General features: G+C 42.3%; 1 protein-coding gene across 4 annotated transcripts in view; it reads left to right on the top strand.

Annotated features, from left to right (window-relative positions):
- LOC128425802 (partitioning defective 3 homolog) overlaps positions 1-14,278 on the top strand; it is a 343,569-nt gene that overhangs the window by 189,887 nt on the left and 139,404 nt on the right. For all 4 annotated transcript variants that reach the window (XM_053412630.1, XM_053412629.1, XM_053412628.1 and 1 more), the window contains one exon: positions 10,384-10,531. In XM_053412630.1, the coding sequence (XP_053268605.1) occupies positions 10,384-10,531 (148 nt within the window). The remainder of the gene's footprint in view (positions 1-10,383; positions 10,532-14,278) is intronic.

Here is a 14,278-nt window from a genome sequence, read left to right as displayed (position 1 = left end):
CCAGGCCTGTCATTTTAATTTCATGGCCATGAACCCTCCATCCCAGGGCTTGTGTTTTAGGCTGCTTTTAGAAACACAAAAGTCCGGCCTGAAAGAGAAAATGTTTCCCCATTATTAATTCGGATGAGACTACAGTGTTTTCAAAGCATTGGTGCAGAGAGAGAGAGAGAGATACAGCAAGAAAACACAGGGAAACAAAAACACACAAAAAAAAACCTTCATTAAAGTTTAACTTCGGCTGTAACATCCCACTCACAGTCCGATGCCCTCGTATTGTCATATTTAATGTTTACCTTAAGATCATCTCGACGCAAGCTGAAATAATTGTCGCCGTAAAAATCCTTCACTTTTATAGGATTTTACGGCTCCGGTATTATAAATCACTGTGCATTGTTGTTGTGGCATCTTATAATCCTTTTTTTTTTTTTTTCATAAATCAGACTTCCTGGATTATATATTGTTGTCTCAGTGGTACTTAAAGCAACTCGTCCCTCCAACGCAGCCCTGTGCCTTTTTTTTTTTTTCATTCTGCCTTTATCCTTTATCCCTTCTCCCCACTCTTTCCCCTCTTTCCCCATCTCCACACTATGGGAGAGGATACATGTCCCTCCGGGGAAAATTTAGCCCCAAGGTTCAGTGAGTTCTATCACTTGGGTCCAGTCACTCTCCTGTCCTCATTAATCCCTCACCAGTCGGCAGCCAGGTAGACAGACTGACACTGAGCAGACAGCTGGGGTCACAGACAAACACGTCTCGAGAAACACTGAAAATATATATTTTTTATCATTGCATTATCGCTCTGTAGGTAGACGGATGAAGAATGACACTTTTACATTAAAGTTTATTGCAATTTTGATCCATTTGAAGAGATGATTTAGAGATACATTTTGACAGGTTTGTATCTAAGGGGACATTTATTTCAACATCAGTTGCTCTGAGACGGCTAATTGATGATGTTGCAGAAAAAGATTGAGGGTATGTGAAACAAAAGGAGAAGTGAGATGTAATAGTGCATTTTGGATTTCATCCATTAAAGTCCCATTACAGGCAATCATTACTTAAGTTGCAGTGTCTTCAGGAAGCGTTGAAACGGTTGTAAGAGTGAGAATTCGAAAACTAAAAGTCAAGAAAAGATAAGACTGTAATAATTTGAGGTCAGTTGTAAACCTCAAATAAGAAAAACAGGAGTTAAATGTCGATGCCAGCTCCCGGTAGCTACATCTACCTCCCCTCCTCCCCCTGCCCTGCTGTGTTGACCAGGCAGCAGGCAGATTTGTGGGGAGCCAGCCTCAGTTTGCCACTGTCACCCAGCCGAATTGGAGTGAGCACTGGAGGCCACCATTGAAATGAATCAGATCCATCACTGTCTTTGGGGGGGAGAGGAGCCGAGCAGTACAGCCTAATGCATCAGAGGCGAGGACTAAGATGGGTGCAGCATATCCAGGCCACCATACTCCATGAAAATTGCATTGATTTCATCATCGCTTGGTCCTGTGGGCTGAAGTGTGATCATCTCTGTTAGAGCATAGCAGCTGGATGCTTCTTGGTAGTTTAATCTCTAGATTGGCTGGGTGGAAATCTGCAGAACTGCACAGCAGATATCTTGCCACATTAGCACATTAACCTGCACGCGCGCACACACACACACACACACACCAGAACAATTAATTTTGCCACTGTCCCCCCCACCCCTCATTTGAAAAACCACCATTCTGCCCCAGATAATCAGGCGATTTGATTGGTCACTGCCAATTCATTTGAAGTGTTGTAATTGCATGGCTGCTTCAGAGACTGTATAATTTCTCATCTGTATCTGAGTTCCACTAATGTACGCGCACATGTGTTTAAGCAATTAAATTTACGAAAAGTAATTTCACTTCCATTATAATTTTTTTTATGTGGCCTTAGTCTTTCATTGTATTTTCATTTATTACCCTGATGTAGGTTATTAACAAATACAGATTATTCAACTTTCATCCCCTCACTTCTGTTAGTTTAAAACATTTCCATCATCTATCTAGTTATTCCAGAAATATGTCTGTGCATGTGCAACGCATATCTCAAGACCTGTTAATCTTAAAGCCTCACACATGAGATGTGTACGGTTAAGAGCCCAAGGAAGTGCAATGTGGAATTTGGTGCGATTTTGGACGAGATTTACAGTAAATAAACGTGTGACCAGTGCTCTGTAGCAGCAGTGGTTGAAACTCATCGACACAAGTGACTTTGTCGATCATTAGAGCAGAGCTTCACGATTAACGGGTGAACAGCCGGCACTTTGTTCAGCAGTGGAGGTGCCGCTTCAGGATTCTGTGGACTGTGTCCTGCAGTTGGTCTTTTCTTACGTGTTTCAATTGCTGCCCGTCATCTTAACTGTTTCAGAAAGAAAACTGCAACCAGCTTTACCTGAGTAAACAGCCCATTCCAAACAGGCATGTTCAGAACGGGCGCTGCACTTGTTAGGGTGAAAGAAAAGACATTGGCATACTGTGCGACATCATCAAAACTTATTTCAATATAAAAGGTGATGATCGTAAAACTTGCAAATTGCAGCTAATGAGTGGGAAGTTCAAGGTAATGTTTTTCCAATAATAATAAATAAGTCTGAGCTCATAAAACATGCATTCCCTCTCATCTCTCCTGTTTCTGAACTTATAGGATCAGTGAATGTTTGTATTTGCCGCAGCCGCAGCAGTTCATGACATTTCTAAGAAGCAGTATTTATCACAGCGGCATCGAAAAGCAGACAGGCTGATGATAAGCATGTTTGGCTGGGTTTCATCTCTCATTTGAGATTCATCACACGATGTACAAGGATGCCTTCCTGTGCATTTTGATGTTATTCATGACAGAGATCTTCTGCAGACATCGAATGTGTTTTTCTTATTTTTTGGTCCTTCCTGACACTGTTACTGCTGCTTGCCAACGAAACACTGCATTAATCAGAGCAACAAAACAGAGCAACAAAACTAACTCGCTCATACTACACATTGAATTTCTCGGGGTACTGTTTTTACATGGTGTTACACAGCCCTAGAGTTCTCATGATAATTCATGAGACACAGCTTCTGCCTAAGGATATTCTCCGCTTCACCAGTGATCTTCCCCATTTATTTGATTCCATTTATTGAAATAAAGATATATCTAACTTCCACATTCGCTATTTTTTATTATTTTTGCTTGTCTCAGCAGAGTTCTACGTCAAGAACACCCCAAGACATAAATGTAAAGCTTTTATGTAAAGAAATTTGCCCTCATTTGACCACTTGAAAGACTTTCCAGTCAAGCAACCCCAATTATGTAAATGCCATGCGGGGCAGGAAACCACAGAGTGTGCCAGTGCATTTACTCACCTGAGGAACATGTTTCTGGTTTCCTGTTTTCTCATTTCCTCAAACCACTGTATGGTACCACATTAACAGGAACGGTCACTGGTGTGTCGGTGTTTACTCATCAAATCACCACAAATACGTCCATCACAGATGACATTGCTGAGGTTTTGATATATATGACAGCTAATTAGCGTCAGTACTTTAAATTGAAGGAACGTGACAGGCTCATAACAGCATGATGCGCGAGGATGACAGGTCAGCGTGAAGGGGGATGTGGGGGGGGGGCAACACACATTTTTAGGTTGACATAAAGACATGAGTTAATATTAACACAAAGCAGCAAGTGGAAACAAAATAATGCAATTTACATATAATGAGGTCTCACAAAGAAGTAGAAAAGCAATTCCTTTAAAAAATGCTGTTTTATGTGTGGCCATTTGCTTTGTAATGACGGTGGACTACGGGTCATAATTTACCTTACTCTCTTATGTTTTACAGCTGCACCATTATGGAACATGGTCAGGTAATGGGTAAGCTAGAACGCTGTTTTATTATTGATGAGGAGCAGCGGGGGGTACAGCAGGATGATCAAAGCAGCAGAGATGCTATCCTATGCTTTTACCCCAGTATTCCTTCATCGAGGCTCTCAGTCACAGTAGCTTAGTTCACTCGGTGCAGTGAGTAGATATAACAGCTCATTGTGTTTCTAAAGGAGCAGACAGTCTGCTCAGCATGCCAATGGCCTGTGTTTGCGATTCATTCCAATACTGTTGCCGTTAGTCACTAAGAGAATGTTTATGCAAAGAGACAAGGGGGAAGGAAGTGGCCGGCCCTAACAAAAGACACTCACTCGCATAAGAGAAAGGCTGATCGATAGAGCCTTGAGAGAGCTATCAATCAGAGGCCCAGCCGAGTAAATTATGGTTTTATTAGTATTGAGCTGACCACTGCTGGGAGAGACCTTAAAACATTGAGCTTCTGCTGGCCCACAACAGAGGCACGAGACAGGGATGGGAATCTATGGTGACCCCGCCCCTTCAGCGTAATACGAACACAAGTCCGGTCTGATCAGCACATCGAAAAGCTGCAATTCCCCTGTTGTCATAGTGAATGGGAGTGATTCATGAAAAAGAGGACAGAGCCAGGGCAGGGAGCAGTGCACTCTGGGAAATGCAGTTTGTCATAAAGTAGAGACTAAATTGCGGAGAGTAGATCGCAGAGCAACAGAAATGCAATTCCAGTGCTGCCGGGCCCTCATTCCCGGCCGACTCTCTGAGGACTAACTCGTTTAGGAGCAGCGGGGGAAACTCAATGGGACCAATTGAGAGAATAATATATTGAATCTGGTGGTTGAGTGGGCTGCTTCAGCTCGGTGGAGGACTGCAAAGGTGAAGTGTGTGCTTTAGTGTCTGAAGTCATGTGTTGTTATGCAAAATAAAACTTGTATGTGAATAATCATACACATTCATATCCCTCTCACCTCTCTACATAGTATATTGAATGTGGTATATCATGTTATTGCAATACGTATGTGCCAAAAATGGTCAATATGGACAGACATGGGTTGTTTTCCTATCTTTATTCAGTCTTTCACTTTGAGAGCAGCAGACAGCAAAACCCTGCGCTCCAACTCAAATAGCCCCTGCTTGTGTTTAGGTCTGCTCTGCTTGTGCTCAAACTGTACACTTGCACTCGGACACATTTCCTGCGTGCGCACAAGCTTCAGATCTTCTTCTCTATATGCTTCTATTTACGCAAGAAACGTCTGCTTTTGGATTTTACCTCTGCCCTTTGTGGAAATAATGTGCAATCAGATCGTCAAGGGAGTTGTGACTAAACATAACGTTCTGGCAACTGAAAAGAGGAAACTCAAGGTCACAAATTCACTGTGGACAAATTAACTAATGAGACACAGGTGAAAGGAAATCTGATAGGGGAAAAAAAACAGACTGTGTCCGATATCACTCAATAATCATTATATAGTTCACTATATGGTGAGTTCGGCATTTTTTTGTGTTTAACTATGTTATACCCTATATAGTGCACTCATTGTTTTTCATTATGCATCATGCCATTTTTTATAAACCTAATTGTCACTAACTGAGCAATATCTACCATCATGCATTGTGCTCAGAGAGGAGAGAGGGCAGCAGGAACAGCCCGACCTTTCTTAAAAATGTAAATACGAGCAGAGCAGCATATCCCAATCTACGGCAAACAAGTTTATTTCTACAAAGTATTAATATTAAGTGTAAAATAAACATTTACTGTGGGATTTTCCACCGGCCGATGTTGTTCTACATCTGAATCCTCCGATAATGACAGGAAGTTAACAAGAAGGGGCAGATCATAACAGCATAGGGTTAGGCAGAAAGCCAGAGCCAATCAACATCTTAGCGATATTATAACTTTAGCATGGTTATTAGCCTTTGCTTTGCAGTTGTGCTCCTCTACAGAGCTGATGGCCAGGCTGTATATTCTAAGTCTTGCTTCCACATGGTTTGTTGTACTCGTTATCTGGTGGAACATTAAAATATGAGTTATTCTCCCATTTCCTGCTCGTTTGAAGTTGAGGTTTTGCCAAGAACCCCTAATACACCTGGGAGTCCACCTGTGAGGGAAGCCCTCGCATTAGACGAGGCTCTAGGTGGATGTGAGAAGCTAATAAAAGTGGGGAATCTAGCCAGCAGAGAGGTGAGTTGTGCCTGTGGCAGGATGCAGCAGCTTAAGGATTGTAATTACAGCATTATAGTGGAGGTTGACTGGATTAGGTCCAGAGCAACAGGCTGAGACCAGGATAGAAGGCCAGGAAATGGCCATGGACTATATAGTATGAGCCGTAGTTGACAGCTTAAGACCAACCCTGTCAACGTGCAGCTTCTTCTCCTTCACTGACTTTCCAAGGTCAGGTAGATGCTGATGCACTGGCAAGAAAAACAAAAACATTTGTGCACAAGTCTGCACTTACCACAAGTGCATTTACAGAGACTAACATGTTAGGCACACACACACTTCCTCTTGCTACATTCACACATAATGTAAAAGCATCTTGAACACACACACACACAGTGATGCCTCACGAGTCTATAGTCACTGGGCTCAGTGTGAGTCACAGTGCTCTGCCCTGTCCCTCAGTCAACAGAATAATCCACTCTGAAAATGACTAGATTAAGACAGATTAAGCACATGATGAGGTGATGAGAAGTGGGCTAAGAAAGGTCTCAAATCTTATCATTCAACTAGATTCACAGGAAAACATCCACTTTTGGACAAATATGATCCTCGATTTAACTCTGTGCTGCTTTTGTTTAGGGATTGAAACAACAGCAGATCAAATACTTTGACAACACAACGCAGTTATTAAAGTATGGGCATGATTTATTACCCAGTGCGTCAATATAACACAAGCAGGGTATTGTCTGCACCCCGGGTTTTTGCATGTGGACCAAATAGCTCATAAATACATATTTTCACTAGATTTGGTGGGAATATTACTTGATCCAGATAATAAACTTTCCGACTCGGTGGGTCGTAAGTTTAGGTCAGTCAAGAAACAATATATCAGAGGGAAACGTTTTCCAATATACAAATCCACAAATAACATCATAATCTAATCAGGGAAGTTTCAATGATATTACTGGGGAAAATATATAAGCATGCTGATTGAGGGTTGTTCATCTGTTCTTCTCGCCTATTTCTATTCATTTATCCATCAATTGTAAAATATTTTTAAAAAACGATTCCAATTGGCCAACTATTTTTATCACTGGCATTGCTTTAGTGTTTTTTTACAAGCTTTTTTCTCATCTAATTCTACAGAACGTAGTGCACGTGGCAATGTTCTGTAGAATTAGATGAGAAAAAAGCTTTTGGCTGGGGTGAAATGTCTCCACACATGAGATAGTGCATCTCATGTGTGGAGACATTTCACCCCAGCCAATGTAGAAGGAAAGGCTGTGTACATTTGCAAATACTGTGCAAAGACCTATGTTAAGAATGACACAAAGATGCAGAAGCATATAGTCAAGTGCCCAAAGTTTCCTCAGGGCTCAAATCAGCCTATGACAAAACAAAATGTTTATATTTATGTCTGTATATAACAAGGTAAATACAGTAAGTATAAGTTACCCACACAATTTCCAGTTTATTCCTGTTAATTCCTGTTAATTCCCGTTAATTCCCGTTAATTCCCATGGAAAGTTTCCAGCTTTTAATATTCCCGGAATTTTACAACCCTATACGTAGTTCAAAAATACATTATTTCAGTTTTCTCTGGATCTCATGAGACTATAGAAATGACCTGAAGCTTTTACATATTGAAAAATAATTATAGGATCATATGGTAGCAATGACATCATCCTGATGTTATTATGAAGTCATAGAGTACAGTAGTGCATTAACGTTTGCACCCAACATGAGCAGAGACACAATCTACAGCCTTCTTCGATTAGCCAGTCATTTATCATCATGTGGTATAAATAACCTCATGACATGCTGTGGTTAACTGTGGTTTTGGCTAACGCTTCCCACCATAGTTTTCTTCTGCTTACCCTTTTATTAACCTGCTGCTTCTGTTGCAGGTTAAGATAATGTTCTTGAGCATCTGAATATTTTACCCTATGAAAAAAAAAGGGATATGTGTTGAAGACTGATTAACGGGTGACAGCAACGGGTGCAGATTTTTCATAAAAATGTCACAGCTCGTCATGCAATGTTGGGCCAGTCAGTAAACATTAACACGTCAGTAAACATTCACAGTGTGCTAAAGCATTAGCATGCATAGAAGCAGACTTAATTAATACTGGATACACAAAGATTAAATTGCTGCCATTTTGCCTGTATGTAAAGTGCTCCCAAAGTCTATTTGCTATAGAATCCAATGAATACTTTTAGAATAAGCCTGTTCGGTTGTCAGAGATAGAGGCAGACGGCGACACAAGTGTCTCTCTGAGATCTACTCCACTAGACGCACCCTGTATGTAGTTTTCATATCATATGGTTTCTCAGCCGCTTGCTTTCTGTTCCGCCGTATCCACACATTTCCCTACCTCTTATCTGAAACCCTCCATCTTACTTCTTGTTAGCTCATGACAAGTCGCCGCACAGATCTGAAGCAGATCTGAAGTCCGGCGAGTTGAGTAGACGAGAGAGAAGTGAGTAAAATAAATCTTCATTTAAACAATTTGAACCTTGTTGAGTCAGAATCATCCAGGGACATGCTTTTTATTATAAAGCTGCCAGTGGCTGTGCCTGTGATTGTAATTGACCCAGCCCCTTCGTTTTGCATGCACGCTCACTCACTCACATGCACGCTCACTCACTCACATGCACGCTCACACGCACGCTCTCTCACACACGGACGTCGTTTCTTTCCCTTCTCACCCCTCGCTCTTATCAGCATACCGTCCAGATAAAGTCCTGCGCTCCCAACCTCATTAAAGCTCTCATTTATATTAAACAGGCAGTAAGTCCTTCTAGCCTGGTATGCATCTCCCAGGAAGCATTACTCCCACAAGAAGGCGCCTTGACAGCACCCAAACTGCGCCCTGGCCTCAGATCGCGCACCCCCACAATTCTTATTTTTCTTCTTTACATTCGTTAACCAAACACTCCTCACAATGGTTGCGGGGAGTTTCTTCTCTCTTCGTCTTCCTCTTGTGCTCCTGTCTTCCTGTTGTTTACTCCCCTTTCTCTTGGCCAGGAGCCAGTGGAGTGTTGTGAGATCAATATTAGCCAGGGCCTCCTAGTTTAAACTATGCTTGAGATACAGAATTGAACTACAAAAGACTATCTAGCTGTGAGGGAGCTGTCTGTAATAGGTCATGTACAGGGAGTTGTTCTCCAGTGGATTAACCAGCTGCCCAAAGGCTGCTGTAGAGCATTATGGGAAATAAGGCCACGGCCCAAGCTTTATTCTCTAACTCTCCGCACGTGGATTAGAGATATTTTTTCCTCTCCATTCCCTGACTCATTCTGTAGTAGCACCATTGTCTCTATCCTAAAAATACCACATTTTACAGACTATTGATTCTTGAAACATGGACACTGTACTTGGGACCTAGTGGTCCCAAACCCAAAGACTCACAGCAAACCATGTCGCCTTGTCAAGACTGACACGTGCACCGAGTGTACAGTGGGCTCAATAACCAGCAGTGTGGCACATCGACCACATGGCAAATGTCACTGGTCCATTTACTTGGTCTCATTGTTAGAGACAGCTGTCTATTGGCCTATGGGAAATCTATGGAGCTTTATCCAGCTCAGAGCTCTGCAGGAGCCGTTTCACACTGGTGAACCAGAAAATTCCGGTGTAAGCCAAGACGGATGCTGAAGTCCCTGTTCCATGTTTTCAGAGTATCGATGGCATCACATTAGGAGCCATACTGTAGCAGACACCATGTCTTCTTTTGTGTGTGAATGTGATTGTGTGGATGCATTCCAGTTTAGATGGTGCCATACACTGCAAACATAATCTGTAAATGACTGGTAAAATCTCACAGTGGAGCTTAACTTTATTTTACTTCTGGACTCTCTGTGTGACAATTGTTATGGTTATTACAGTGATTCAACCCATGTTGCAGGAATGATCAAAACACGACTGGAGCCTCGTATTAGTCTTAGTTTATTCCACATGGATTAATATGTTCATGAATTATTAATTTTCTTGAACCTGCTAAAATCTAATGCCTAGAATATAAATGCAGTCTGAAACCTCAGCATTGGTTGCTTTGATTGTCAGCTAACGGTACCTTTAAAATTGTTTTGCATGCTACGATCGCTAAAAACCACCAAGCTACATTTCCCATAATGCAATTTTCCTCTCCAGGGAATATTTCAGCAAACCACAATGTATTTCATATGTTGCATCTTTTTAAGCTATGACTTTTTCCTAAAAGAGAAACACACAAATGTCGCACCAGGGCTTAAAGGTATATACAGTACATGCATTTATGTTGGAGCTTGTCTATATGGGTTGAAATGCTTCATCATTGTTTGGCACCTATTAACGAGTGCTAATATCTACTCTTAATCTCTCTCCTGGTCTCTGTAGGAAGCCCCCGGCAGCCCTCCAGTTCTAGAACAATCTATGAACTCGCTACTGGACAACCACGAGCGCCGAATCTCCCACTCACTGTACGAAACCATTGAGGACTTTGACAACATCTCGACATCACGCACTAATGTGATGGGACGTATAGGTGAGTCATTTATTAACGTTTGATCATTCATTATAACATCCACCCACTGCCTTGTGTAGTGCCTCTGCTACATGTGTTCCATTAAACCCCTCAGTCAGTATCATCTTCAAAGCCTCATCTCGCCTCATCGCCCTCTGTTTCCCAGGTTATACTATTTCCCTACCCAAACCCCTCAGGGATTGACGTCCTCCCCAATCCTCCCCACCTTCAATCCTCTCCCAACTGGCTGCACTCGGGTCAATTCCCATTCTACCCAGTTGACATCAGCGGGCTAAGATCTCGGCCCTCTAAGTGTATTAGAATTGGCAATTCAATCCTCGGCCTGTCGCTGCTGTCATCTCAACATCGACAGACCTTTCACATATGCATACACAAAGACAGCGAAGGTAATTGCATCATCGTAGGGAGGGTAGTCTTTGTTAAGGATGATGCAGTGTAGTCGCATGTAGCCACTCCTTTTTCCCAGCACGCACACACAATAGGTTTTCAGAAGCTTGTTTTCTTATCTTAACCTTCCTTGCCTATCCTTTTCTCCTCCGTCTCTCGTCTTCCTCTTGAGTTTTTTTTACCCAATTCCCCCATTTTCCTTTCTCCCAACTCTGCCTTTCACAATCCCCCCCCCCCCTTCTCTGTTAAACCCTTTCCTCATGATCTCCATGTCATCAGTCTTTCTCGCCTTTCACCTCCCACCCTGTAACCACTTCCACCTCCTCCACACGGATGGAGTAAATTTGTAATCTGTCAATGATCCACACTTTGTCCCTTTCCACCCTTCTCCCATTCGTTCTCCTGTTTCTCTCCCATCCTCTCCCAACCATCCCCCCCAGTGTGGTGCCACTCTGCTACTGATCATGGAAGATCAGAGCCTGTGTCAGAGGCATCTGATGGTTAATTAAGCCTCCAGATCAATAGGGCTTGCCCCTGACACACTCTCTCCCTCTGTCTCCCTGTCTCCCCTTCTCTTTTTTTGCCCTTTCATCATGTCTTAGTCCTCAATCCCAATTCAAGTGTTCTGGAATTGGTTGGGTTTTCCTCTCAGTTTGGCCTATTTACTCCACTTCCTTTTCTGATGCAGGTTTTTTAGAATGCTGCTGTGATCATAAGTGGCAACTGTGGGCGCACTGATGGAAAAGTTTCTTGGCACGGAAACTTCAAGGGTACCCAGCGCTCATCTCATCCTGCGGAGTGGGAGTCAAATGAGCCAAGCGGAAAAGTTTTAGGGGTGGGGGTGGAGTGGGTGCTGAAGTACTAAGTTATCACAGCCGAAGCTCAGAGGAGCCTCAGATCTTTGACTCGGATTGTCTTGCAGCAAGAAAATGTCAGTTCCTTTTCCGCCATGTCTTCAGGCTGTCTCCGAGTCGCGCCCTCATTAACCCGCATGATATTTCATGACAGGTCTTCATCTTTTTAAACTGACACAAATTCTTTTATTTCAATTTCTGATGCAACCAGGGATGAGTTTGTATTCATCACAGCAACACAGCAGTGCCGCACTGAGGTAGAATTTTAGCACCTATGAAGTAAAATCCAGGACAATGCTGCTCATACACGGTCAAATTTGGGCTTTTTCCAGTATCTGTGTATCTGGTCCTCCTTTTCTTCTCTTACATCCTTGATTTACTGAAGATGAAAATGCATTTTGTTTTATTCCTAAAATGTATTAAATCATAGCAGATAAATCTCAAGATAAATTGAAAGAAGAAAGTACTGTCTCTGTCTGTTTCCTTATAACAAAGTGACCTTGTTCACTGACAACGTTGAGCTAAGATTTTGTTAACCTTGATCAAATGTCACAAAACTCACTTTGAAAGCCAAGAGCATCGCTGTCCATGACACATCTAACTTTCCACTTCAAACCAAAATGTGTACTTCATTTACTTTTAATCAGGGCAATACATAAATAATAAGAAATGAGACAGTAATAATATACCTTTCACTTATCCTCCACGAGTGGTGATGGTAAATTTCTGCAGGCTCGACTGACAGTAGCTGTTTCCCCTCTATATCTCCATCTATATATTATTTCAGATGGGCTCAGACATATTGCCTGGTGTGTGAGATGTGACAGTTGTGGTTAGAGGACAGATGCTGAGATCGGCTCTGCAAGGTCAGGAAGCACACAGCCGGCAGGGCCTGACTGACAGCTTGATGTCTAGAGTATCGAGACCAGCTAAATTACTGAATCATGAAGGCCAGACGTGTGGAGTTTGGGACACTCTGAGACACTCATGCTGCAGTACGCACACATAGGTCTGTGCACATACACATGCACACTCACGTACAACCTCTCCTTCAGGTTAAACATAATTCCCACTGATGTGGGATGTACATTTTCCTCAGAGCAAATACTGTTTACTTATAGAATTCTAAGGCTTTTTACCTCTTTAAAGACAATGAAGGAATTCTCTAACCAAATCAGCCCCTCTCCTCTGAGTCTGTTTTTCATTATGCTACCTTTGCTGTTGTAAATGGACCACTACACAGAGTTAAATGTAATGGAGTTGTTTCTTGGCTTGATAATTAACGCCTGACTTTGATTTTGACTCATTTCATGTGGCAGCAAGTCAATATAATGTAATTTTAAACTCCATATTCCTGCCAAACTATGATTGTTATTGCAAAACTCTCTGTTTTCTGTTAAAATATAGCAAATTGCCGCTGTGTCCTATAAGTACCTGATTTCACTTTACATCTGCGCGCCTGTTTGGGAAATTATTATAATTACCATGGCAACAACCATGGCAACATCTCAGTAAAAAAAAGGCGACAGGTGTTATTATGTTGGTAAAGTACCATCACATTGACTGTAAGGGCACTTGATCTTCCCTGTAGTGTTTTGGGCTGTCGTTCAGAAATATCTCTTTGTGTGTTTTGTTGACGAAAACATTCACCGAATCAATAGTCTGAGTTAATTCCATCCCCCATTTGCTTCAGTAAGCCATGAAATGCTGTGATATTGTCAACTTTAACTTTGCACATGCACACACCATGAGGTGTAGAATCATGGCCACAGGCTGAATCCTCAACTCGAAGGTGGTGAAGAGTACAGTACACTCTGCTTGAATCCCTCCTCAAATGAAACAAGTTCCTGAAACTTATTTTTCTTTCAGCCCCAAACTCCTATTGACCTTTTTGTGGGAGGAAGAATAAATAAATTTCTCTTTTAAGGCAGGAAAAACAGAGAGAAGAGGTAAATAAAAGGAACTATGAGTGAAATCTCCTGCGTGCACACAGTGTGTCAGTGACAGCCGAGGTTTGACACAAAGGTCGTTAGCATCACACCCGGCTTCGCCTTCCGTCCTGTTTAATTGAAAAGTGCCACTGGGTGCGGGGTCCACACGCTGGGGTGAAAATTGAGGCCCACAGACTGACGCTTTCTGTGGATGTGACTTATTGGCCAAGTGCCTGACCAAGAATGCTCACCCAGGACTGGCACAGGAGTGAAGGAGGTGTGGGATGCGAGGCTGGTAGTGGGGTACCAGCCAAGCACACTCATGCTGTTGTCACACAGGAAAGTAGATGTTCATAGGATGCAACTCATGCAGTGCACGTTAAGGTGCAAAATCCTGTTGTCACAGCCAAACCCAAAAGTTGTCACCTAGAAGTAACCACACATTTTTTATAGGTATAATTATTGAATCTGTTTCATGTATTTTGTTCATTACAAGATACTGGCCACCTCTTGACCTGGGATTGGTTCCAGTCCTTCCCGTGCAACCTTCAAACAATATGCAGTAAAGATGGATG

Source organism: Pleuronectes platessa, chromosome 20, assembly GCF_947347685.1.
Source record: "Pleuronectes platessa chromosome 20, fPlePla1.1, whole genome shotgun sequence".
Classification (NCBI taxonomy): domain Eukaryota; kingdom Metazoa; phylum Chordata; class Actinopteri; order Pleuronectiformes; family Pleuronectidae; genus Pleuronectes; species Pleuronectes platessa.
The sequence above is the reverse complement of the archived record's forward strand: the minus strand, read 5'-3'. Positions and strand labels throughout refer to the sequence as shown.